The sequence below is a fragment of the Monodon monoceros genome, unplaced genomic scaffold, assembly GCF_005190385.1.
Source record: "Monodon monoceros isolate NGI ecotype Baffin Bay Population unplaced genomic scaffold, NGI_Narwhal_1 Super_Scaffold_21, whole genome shotgun sequence".
Lineage (NCBI taxonomy): Eukaryota > Metazoa > Chordata > Mammalia > Artiodactyla > Monodontidae > Monodon > Monodon monoceros.
The window spans coordinates 100,191,895-100,202,995 of NW_021703778.1; the positions used below are offsets into that span (position 1 = coordinate 100,191,895).

Below are 11,101 nucleotides of genomic sequence, written 5' to 3' on the forward strand. Positions count from 1 at the left end.
GGGCCATGTGTGGAATACTCAGCTCCCTGGAAATTCATCAATCGGACTCAGGCCTGTGTTATCAAAGCCATTGGAAAGAAGAGTTGGGGGGACTGAAAGGGCAAACAATGACAGACTTAAGGCCTGGGGAGCCCTGATGTATAATGCCCAAACCCCTTTGGATATTGGACTGGATGTCTACTACAAAAAGGTCCAAAGGTGGGTACAGAGCTCAACAAAGTAAGAATGGTGAGCTTAGAAGGCTTCTCTGGTACTTAAGCTCCTCAGGATCACGAAACACCCTTAGAGCAAGGTGCAGAATGTGCTACTGTCATACTGCCATCTGGTGGAAAGACAAGATCTGTCCCCAGGCAGAGAGAGGGAGCCTGGAGGTCTGTCCACTAGGCAGGGAGGTTTGGAGATAATCAAGATAAAGACAGAAGGAGACCACAGGGCATAAAGACCACGGGAGTATAAAGCAAATACAGATGGCATGTGTGCCTTTTGTCTGTTTTTCTTTCTAAAGATCAGATATTTAAAAAATTAAAATAAAGGAAAGAAAACTTAATAGCATTACAAATGTTTTATATCCCTAGAACCGTTCGTGGTTTTGGCTCAGGAGAAGTTAACGTCAGACAGACACACCACTGGACCGAGACCACACATGGGCAGCCGCCGCCACAACCGTGGGACCTGCCTTTTGTACAAAGTTTATATATATATATATTTATATTTATGTACACAGACACAAGGGTATAAAATACAGTGAGAAGGACTCACGTGTGCCCAGCTGGGCTTGAGCCCACAGTCTCCAGAGGCACATGGAAGTGGTGGAGAGAAGCAGCCTCCCCTCCATCCTCCCACCCTGGGCCAAAGGAAGGACAACTACACAAAGGAAGATGGAAGATACCAGAAAGGTACCCCACCTTTCACTGAACTCCCGAATGCCCCTAAGACATCCAAAATGGCTGGCAGGAGAGATCATTCCCACACCTCCCAGCAAGATGTTGAGCCCACAGTAGCAGTTCTGGCCCCAAGCTAAGGTTTAAGGCAGGCTTCCCAACACACATGTCTGTGCTATCTTCCAGGGCCCTTGTAGCAGCAAGCCAGCACTTTCAAGGTTCACTCCCTCAAACCCCAAAGTCCTCACAGACCAGAGGTCTTAAAGGTTTTCCGTGACAGACTGTACGGTAAAGGTACAGGCAGGCAAAGAGCGGTTAGTTCCTTCAGTTAATGCCCTATGGCCTTCCCAATGGGGGAGGAATCAAGGAATCAGTAAGAGGTGGTTGTAAAGGGCAAGGAAGGTCATCCCAGGAGATGATAAATACAGAGAAACAGATGTTCAATTCAAGTGCAGATTCTGTTCTCTTCAACTGGCAGCTTTGCTCACCAGAGTCCATTCCCACTGCGGCTGCGGTGGGCAGGAGCTCTTCTTGGTGTCCTAGGGGGTCCCAGTTCCCCCACCGTCAATGTTCACACCCTCAGGATGGTTTGGTCCACAGAATGGAGAGAAGGGGCCATGGAAGGGTAGACGTGGAGAAGGGAGTGGCAGGACCCAGAGGCACAGGTAGGCAGTGGACTGCACCACTAATTACCTGTGGCATGGAGAAGATGTAAACGGGAAGCCGGAGGAAAGAAAGTAACTGTGAACACTGAAATGAGCTGGGCCTTGAGACTCACATGGTTTGGCGGGTAAAGAGGCTGGAAAGCTGGAAGCACTGGGAGGCGATTGCCTGGGAGGCGAGGTTCAGGGCCGGACTCAGAGCTGGAACAAAGAGAGACAAGGGAGTTAGCACAGAGCATTCCTGCCTTCCAGGCCCGACCCTTCTCTCCCTTTCCCAAGTCCAAGCCTACCAGTCAAAGCCGCTGGGTTCAGGGCCCCCAAAGGAACTGCTCCATTCAGTTGCAAGGCAGCAGCTTGGGCGGCAGCAGCGGTGGTCGGCAGCTGGATTCCAGAGCCTCAGAGGAAAAGACGAGGTGGGGTTAAGTCCTAACCCTTGATGTAAAATTCAACGCCATGTTCTTCACTCTGCAGAGAAGCCCTACCTTCTGCCAATTTGGCCATGAGCTGCAAACGTCCACACGCTGATCCCAGGTCCAGATCCTGGTCTCCATCAGGAAAAGTGATGTCTGTGCCACCATCCAGTCGCTCCGTCACATGGCCAACCCTCATAGGCCGACCAGCAAGCTCAAAGCCATTCAACTGTTCCAGGGCCCGGCGGGCACACTCAGAGTCAGAGAACTACAAGAAACCCGGGTCATATCAGGTACCTCCTGGCCACAGACATGCTCTCAAAGCCCCACTAATACTCTCTCGTCCTACTGTCCCGTGAAAATTGCATGCTCACTGTGGCTCAAACTTTTCTTTCCCAGGGAATGTGACCTAAGATCCCCATGCCCGCAAATGGTTCTCTAAAAAAGACCTTTTCCAGCTGACTCAAGGGCAATCGCTTTTCAATCTCCAGCTCCACTGAGAACCTAACAGTGCATCATTTGTAGGGAGCCCAGCCTGATAGGCCGTTTCACAAATGGGCATATCAAATGGAAGTAAGACAGGCTGAGATCCAAGGCTCCTGAGCTTTAATTTCAGCCCTCAGGACTAGTAAGTTTCAGTCCTTAGTCAAGAACAAGGAACGTGGAACTCCAGAGCCCAGGCTCAGGAAGGTGCACACCCTGGTACTGAGAGCGAGACTGCACCCCCACTCCCACCCCGCCCCAGTGCGGCTGACTCTGGCCCACTGGCCAGAAGGCCTCTACTCTCTCGTCCCTTCCAGCAGCAGCACTAGCAGCAGCCTGGCATAAAGAGGATTCCCAGTCTGCTGTTTATGTGTCAAGGGTGTTGACCTAAAAGGCAGCAACACAAGGGCAAAAAGACCCCACAGAAGTCTTTCTGCATCTGAGTCACACAGGGAGCTAGAAAAGGTAATTGCCACCATGAACACCACAGCTGGCTTTATTTACTCTGGTATTACCTGTCCTAGGGCCTGGCATGTGGTACTGACAGTTCCTAGGCAGGTGGTATAGGTGGCTTGCTTTTACCAGATACTTCTGAGATGAGCAATTCCCACGGTAGAACACAACCTACCTCCCCTCTGCCCTGCAGGCAACTGGGGGGGGTGTATGCTGCCTAGATTGAGCCCAGAAAATATCAGCTTCTATTAGACTTTGTGGCTGGCAGCCAGTCCTAGCCTGGAGTCACATGGGGCTGGAAGAACCAGTTATGGGAATTGGAAACAATTTTGTTGGAGTGTCAGGAAAAGGTGAGACTTGCCCACTATTAGGTGGCCTTACTGTTTTCCCTATAGTGGTATTTAAATATAAATATATTTCTCAATGGGGAAACTGCTTCAAACTGGGTAGGACCAGAGAGAAGTATATACCTTCTTATTCCCATCCCATCATGAAAATATACCAATTCTATAAAGCACATCTATAAAGGCCCGTACCTAACCTCCCTCATGCCCCCAACCTCTTAGCTGCAGCCTGGAATCGTTACTATTACCCAGAGAGCAAGCTGTAGCACCAGGGAAGCTGGTTGACCTCCTGGACACCCCATACCAGTGCCACTGACAGAGTGTAGGAGCAAAGCCATGATCTCAAGCAATGCACTCATCTCAAGGGACAGAAGGCTAGTCCAAGCTTCAGGCACCAGGGTTTATGGGCCATTTAGACAGTTCCTATGGGAGGAGCATGAAGCTAAGCTGCAAAATCAGACAAGTGGACAAACCTAAACTAAAATTAAAAAGTTGAAGACTAGAGACTCACCGTAATAAAACCATAACCTTTAGAGCGGCCTGTATCTGAGTCCTTCATCAGGACAATATTATCAATCTGCAGAATAGAGAAAAATAATCAATAATCTTTTGGCTAAGCCACACCTTTGATCTTTCCTACCCAAACTGTTCTATTTTTTTGGCCATGCGCAGCATGTGGCACGTGGGATCTTAGTTTCCCAACCAGGGATCGAACCTGCGCCCCCCTGAAGTGGAAGCACGGAGCCTTAACCACTGGACCGCCAGGGAAGTCCCCTACCCAGATTGTTCTAAATACCTCTAACTTTCTAACCAACCCATTACAGCTCTCCAAATCATTTTAAAAATGAGATAAAGCCCATCTCTTTCCCAAACACTTTTTCTGACTCATCTTACTTCATATGGACCCCATTATTTGATTTCATGGTGCCTAATTTGTCTCCTGAGCAGTATGAATACAGAGATGGAGCCCAACTCCTCCAGCATGGACCCACATGGCCATTGTTAAACACGCAATGGGTTAATCATGGTCAGACAGAACGAGAAGGTACACTCGCCCTCCCCACTTTTTCCGATTCCCTTCAGAGGTTTCCCTCACTTTCTACTCACTTTGCCAAAGGGCTCAAAGATGCCCCGGAGCATGTCCTCAGTGATATTGAAGTGCAGGGAGCCCACATAGAGGCGCATTGGTCCACCACTGCCCTTCTGCAGGTTGTTGGCCATGGCTGCCAGTCGGTTTTTCTCAGCCTGTGGAAGAAGGAAATGATGGGTCATGCCCCACACCTACCACCATTATCTCCATCTTCTTATGTCCATTTCTCAGGCTGCTCACCTGTGAGGCCTGTACAATGATAGGCACTCCCAGCAGCCGCTGTCCGGTCAGCCCAATGGCAAGTGGCACAGACTGGATCTCACAGAATTCCACATAGGCAATGCCCTTAGAACGACGTGAGTTCCGATCTGAGATGATACGTACATCTCGAACCTATCCAGGACAAAAAGGAAATCCTGAATTGGGCATAAAGGGGGATGGATAGAAGACAGGCTTCTCAGGGACAACTAAGAGGGGGAAGAGGGTTACCTTGCCAACAGCCGAGAAAAAGTCCTCCAGGTCTCGAGGCCGAATGCGGGCAGCTAACTGCATACAGAACACCGTGCGGGCATCCCGCTCCTCAGGACTCAGATTATCAACTGGCTCCCTAAAGAGTGAGCAAAATCGTCGAGACCCTCCCTCCCAGTACTTGGTCATCATTCTTCAGCTACCCTCAAGTACTACACATTCCTGTGGTTTGGCTCAAACCGCTTTTTATTCATAACTCACAATCCCTAAAAGAGTGCTCATTGTCAACTCACCTGACTGGGCTCTTCTCCCGGAAATGAGGACTCTTACTGTGTCCATACCTACGCCTAGGGAACAGAGAACAACCAAACTGAAAACCGTGTCACCCACCTTTATCCACACTGGCCCAGTGCTGGGTCTTCCACCATGAGAAAACCAGATTACAGCACCTCATTGCACATGACAATTCTGAGTATCACCCCTCCAGTAACTGGGTCTCCTGCCTACCCCAAAACACGATACAAAGGTGACCTTATAAGCAAAAGGTGATACCCAGTGGCAAGTGGTGGACTCCTGTAGCGCACACGATCCTCACGACGTCGGTCTCGACTTCGTGACTCACTACCATGTCGACGTTCCCAGCTACGGCTGCGGTGACGACGCTGCCGATCTCGACTCCGGCTCCGACTGCTTCTCCGCCTATGACGGTCTCGACTACGACTGTGGACGGCAATGACTATTAAGCTCCTTAAAGAACAATCCAACCTTTCTGGTCTTTAATGTATAGCTTTCCCTGGTATCTTTCCATTTATAATTCTCAAAACCCAAGCGGCCCCAGAATGACTGACCTGCATTTTCTATCCCTGCTTTTACTATGGCTCCGACTCCTCTTCTTCCTGTGAAAGAGAGCATAAACTCTTACTACTGAGGTTTCATCACCTCTCCCAAGGATAAGAAATGACACTAAAGCAAGGGTGAAACAGAAAGCAGTGAAAGACCAAAGCCTAGAAGACAATATGGCAGAAGTTCACAGCAATGGCATGACATCAGTTTACACAGAGCCCTGAATGCTGTCAGGCATCTGAAATGGCCATTTTTCCCCACAAAACCAAGCAAAAGCTCATGTTTCCAAATCAGAGATCCTCTTGCTATTTTACTCAAGTGAAATACTACATCGACGCTAGGACTGATCCACAAGTCTATCCACAAATCTACACTGGCAAGCGAAGTCTAGAAGATCATTAACCCAGGTCACCATCATTCCCATGACCCAGTGGAGCCACTACTAAAAGTCAGAAGTCTTACCAGCAACCACCTCCCTGTTCTGGCTGTTTCTATAACGGACACAGTTGCTTCCCTTCCTCAAGCTGCCAACCCATTTTCCTCAGGCCACACTCACCTGCCTGCCTCCCAACTGGCGCTGCTCCCACTGGTGCCACTGCCACTGCTGCCGGTACAGCTGGTGCTGTTGGTGGTGTTACTAGGGCTCTCCTTTTCAACCTCGTTAGTTTGCTGCTCATCCTGAGGGGTTCGCCAGGAAAATGACACAAGGTACCAGGTGGCAGACACACAGATTCCATTGGGCAAAGAAAGAAGTGGACAAGGAAGAAAGCTCATGAAATCGAAGCTCTCAATCATCTAAACAGTTTCTAAGCACCTGGATCTCCTAACAAAAAGAATAAGAGAAGAAGGAAGGAAACGACCCAAAAAGATCAGATTTTGAAGTCAAACCTTTAGCTACCCCAACATCTGTTCCACTAACATCCATTTCCCTGGAGAGTGAGAAATGAGAGTTATGTCTGAGATACACTGACCTCCTACTGTGTCACTGAGAGCTGTGAGCAAAGCACTGGTTCCCACCGCAACTTCATGTCCCCCCCACCCCCAGTTTTTGGGGCCCTTTCTGTAAGCATGGCCCTTGAGTATCGGCCTCCAGCAGAGCTTACTAAAAGATTATGCCTTGAGCTTCCCTGGTGGCACAGTGGTTGAGAGTCCGCCTGCCGATGCAGGGGACACGGGTTCGTGCCCTGGTCCGGGAGGATCCCACATGCTGCGGAACGGCTGGGCCCATGAGCCGTGGCCGCTGGGCCTGCGCGTCCGGAGCCTGTGCTCCACAACAGGAGAGGCCACAACAGTGAGAGGCCCGCGTACCGCAAAAAAAAAAAAAAAAAAAAAAAAAGATTATGCCTTTTATGAAAGCCACTGCACATAATAAACAAACAGGGAAAGAAGATTCACAAAACGTTGAAACTGATGATCCACAAGTGCTTTTCCTTACCAGCCCAATTCCAAGAGTGAGATGGGGAATCTTACCTCCTCTTTTTTATAGGGAGCCTCCAACATGGCCTCAATCACTATATCAAAGTCATCGGATGCCATTGTAGCAGATCTGAGGAGAGGATATCAATACATAAGAACCTCATTTATATTTTTCCTTCCCTTCCAGCACCCCACATTCCCTCCCCCCTCCAAGAAAGACTTCAGGATATACAGTTCTGTTTCTTGAACTCCAAAGGTACCTTACCCGCTGTTATTTACCCTATGTTTATTTTTGTACCTTACAGATCTGAACTAGTTCTGCTTTGTGGCTTAGAAAAGGTCAGGGGTCTAGAAGAAAACTGAATATCTAGGTAGAGACAAAATACAATATAGACCCTGTCCTGTGAAAAGAAAATGTTGGTACTCAAAATTACTATTTATTTTACAACAGACACTTGGCCTCCATTCTACTGTTCAAAATTCTGAATAAATAATTGGTTTAAACTTAAATTGGCACATATTTCCAATATAAAGGTAAGAATGCATGACTAAAAATTAGGAGCAAGAGAAAGCAATACCAGAATAATGCAGATTAGTCCTAAGCTTTTCCCCACACCACCGCCCAACACAAATAATGAGGGGATTCATCATTAAGCATTTTCTGTACAATACCGACCAGAGTTTGGGTAACTCAGAAAGACCATGATTAAGACAGGCTTAACCAGTCCCACTTTGAAGCCTTTCTGTCTAGGAAGGTACAGTAGGACTTCTCGCCTACCCCAAGCTTTCACATCTAGCAATGGTCTTTCCCAAGTCTGTCCACCACAGGTCTATAAATAAAAAAAAACAGACGACACCAAACAAAATCAATAGGATAAATTATTCAGAAATTACTGGTCTGAAATTATCAATATACGTAACATGAATGAATCTCAAAATAATTATGCTGAGTGGAAGGAAACAGGTTAAAAAAAGCATACATACTGTATGATTTCATTTACATAAAATTCTAGAAAATGCAAACTAACCTGTAGTGACAGAAAGCAGACCAGTGGTTACCTAGGGATAAGAATAGGTGGGAAGGGGCTAGGATGAAAGGATTATAAAAGGGCATTTTGGAATTTGGGGGGTGATGGTTTCATGGGTGTTAACTCATATCAAAACACATCAAACTGTACACTTTAATGTGTACGGTTATATTTTATATCAATTATATCTTAATAAAGCTGAAAAAAAAACTAATCTAAATACTTTCTATACATGGAGGTTAATCATAATTAGACTTTCCACATCCTCAAGAGCTTTGTCCTCTTTAAAGCAGCTAACGCATCATCCAATCATGCTGTCTTGGTTGCCCTCAGAGTCCATAGCCTATTTTGATGATTTAATAAAAGTAATCATTATATCAATATCTATCATTTATAGTACCTAATATTGCTAGGCACTATGCTAAACATGTTACAGAGATAAGATTCTTGGAAAGAGCCAGCCAATAAAACTTACTTGGAGCCAAATTTAAGGCTTAAAATGGAAACCAAACCAAAATAAAATAGGTGTGTCTAAAAACCAGTGAACTCAATCTCTTATACTAACACCTTACATTTATTTAACAATCAATGGTAACATATGCTACAAGCAAATACTGGATCTAATGCACAGATGAGGGACTTCCCTGGTGGTCCAGCGGGTAAGACTCCGTGCTCCCAATGCAGGGGGCCCAGGTTCAATCCCTGGTCAGGGAACTAGATCCCACATGCATGCTGCAAGTAAAAAGCCCATATGCCGCAACTAAAGATCCCACGTGCCTGAACTAAGACCCAGCACAGCAGAAAGGAAGTGGGGGGAGGGAGGAAGGAAAGAAGGACGGAAGAAAGATTTTAAAAATGCACAGATGAAAAAACTGAGGTTCTGTGAACTGCCCAAAGTCACAAAGCTCAAATGGAGGAGCTGACCCTTGATCATAAATCTTCCGACTCTTAAGTCTAATATTCTAACAGGTTACTGCTCTCTCATGTGGTTTATAACTTAAACCCTAAAGGAAATTTAAAAAAGAAAAGTACACAGCTTACCAAGATGTCTACTTTTAAATATATACTGACCTGAAGAATTAATGTTCTGATAGGTATATCAAAAGAATCAGTCCCATTAGTCACACCTATTGTGTGGCTTACAGATACTCAGCGTGTAACAGTATATGCTACAAAATATTAGAAACCAGGCTGACTTTAATATATGCTATCTGATTTTAGTATATGCCAGCATATATCTTAACATATGCTACTGTGGGAAAAAATGGTTCTAAAAGTAAGTTTTTGATCTACAAGCTCTGTTCCTTTCATTCTTTTTTTTTTTTTTTTTTGTTTTTTGTGCTACGTGGGCCTCTCACTGCTGCGACCTCTCCCGTTGCGGAGCACAGGCTCCAGACATGCAGGCCCAGCGACCACGGCTCATGGGCCCAGCCGCTCCGCAGCATGTGGGATCTTCTCGGACCAGGACACGAACCCGTGTCCCCTGCATTGGCAGGCGGACTCTCAACCACTGCGCCACCAGGGAAGCCCCTTTCATTCATTTTGGCTGCCAAATCTATACAAATTTTCTAAGTGTCATAACGCTTCTCTTTTTTACAGTCTGCCTTTAACTCTCCAAATGAAATGCTTCAAGAACTGCTCTTTGTTGAGTGCTAGTACAGCATAGGGATAACTTAACACCAAAAAAAACTTTCATGTAAGTTGACAAATAAACCCCTTCCTATGGAATAAAGTTTTCAGACTTCAGAAACAAATGAATGAATCTATTTAAGCAGACATATGTAACACCAGCACACTTTGAAACTTGCAATCTTGCTGGGTTTAGTCTTTCTAGATGTCCTAAAAACAGAATGTCCCAAACACTATGTGCTTTCACGTTGGGAGTTTTCAAACTCTTTGAGTCCTAACTTATGGATCAAAGTCCACTCAATCCCATACATTAAAATATTATAGTGCTTTCTTCCAACCCTGCTTCAAAAACTACGTTAGAGGCCCATAATCATGGCACTACGTGGACCTTGTCATAGCACAGACAAGACCCAAGCCAGCACTTAGGCCCCACTGCCGCGGGGGCAAAGGAGAGTGAAGAACCACTGTCAGCCCCATCAGGCAGAATTCACCAAACGCTGGAGTCCCAGAGGTGATGGTAGCGCCATCTCCTGGGTCCGGTAACTGAGCTGGGCACAAACATCTCCAAACTGAGGACAGCTTAATTAAGAACAAAAAACAATCAGAAAGATAAAAACATTCCCCATGTTGTGTAACAGCCAAGGCCACGCTTCAAAAAATGGTCCTACAAGTTACTGACTGGCAGCATCTCTGCGAGGGCCAGTGTCCCGATTCTAAACCCTCGTATGTGGCCCCATTATGCTCCTCTACCGCCACAGGATGTGTGCACACAGTGGCCAACATACTGAACATGAGTCTTTGAGAGGCTGAAGATTGAGGAAGAAGCCTCAATTCCCTCATCTCTGAGTGATGGCACTAGGGGCTGAAAACGGATCCCACATGTCCTCTCAGACCGTGGTGGGTCGATGCTCCCTCCACAGTGTGGAACACCCTAAATGTCAGGGCTGCGGGGACCTGGAAAGAGATCAGTCATTGGGACCCTTGAAACAGCATCTTCATCGCTAAAGGATGTAGCCACGAGGGTGCCGATGGACTACAGTTAGATAACGAACACTTCCAGATCAAAGTAAACAAAAAATGTTTTTAATTTTAAAAGTTTGCCCAATTCTGCTCTTGACGCCATTTTCTGCCTGTGACGTCAGGGGGAGGCGCCGTGCGGCAACGTCACGCATAGGTGACGTTTCGGGGGGGGACCCGGTTTCGGGGTTTCTTACCAGTTCCGGGTCCCCGCTGGGTGGGGGGGTCCCGGTTCCCTTCGTTCCTTTGGGTGTGTCGGGGGACGCGAAGCACGGCTCCCTTCCAGAGACTCAGCAGTAAGAGCCCCACTACAACTGGAGCTGCTCCTCTTCCCGCAAAATGGCGGCAACTCCGCTGTCTTCCAGCACCTTTCCCAA

General features: G+C 46.9%; 1 protein-coding gene across 7 annotated transcripts; it reads right to left on the minus strand.

Annotated features, from left to right (window-relative positions):
• Window positions 1-527: 527 nt before the first annotated feature.
• Window positions 528-11,101, minus strand: RBM23 (RNA binding motif protein 23). 7 transcript variants are annotated; one of them, XM_029237970.1, is made up of 15 exons: window positions 8,079-11,096; window positions 7,829-7,880; window positions 7,105-7,180; window positions 6,191-6,312; window positions 5,640-5,687; window positions 5,344-5,511; window positions 5,085-5,138; window positions 4,813-4,930; window positions 4,564-4,716; window positions 4,341-4,478; window positions 3,745-3,810; window positions 2,026-2,221; window positions 1,834-1,938; window positions 1,660-1,744; window positions 529-1,574 (listed from the first exon to the last, which is right to left on the minus strand). In XM_029237970.1, the coding sequence occupies exons 3-15, from the start codon at window positions 7,168-7,170 to the stop codon at window positions 1,571-1,573; spliced, it is 1,323 nt and encodes a 440-aa protein (XP_029093803.1). In that variant the 5' UTR covers window positions 7,171-7,180; window positions 7,829-7,880; window positions 8,079-11,096; the 3' UTR covers window positions 529-1,570. The 7 variants fall into 7 exon arrangements, 6 of the variants coding, with proteins under 6 accessions (XP_029093799.1, XP_029093801.1, XP_029093803.1 ...); XM_029237971.1 differs by having other exon boundaries at window positions 10,922-11,093; XM_029237969.1 differs by lacking the exon at window positions 7,829-7,880 and having other exon boundaries at window positions 10,922-11,101.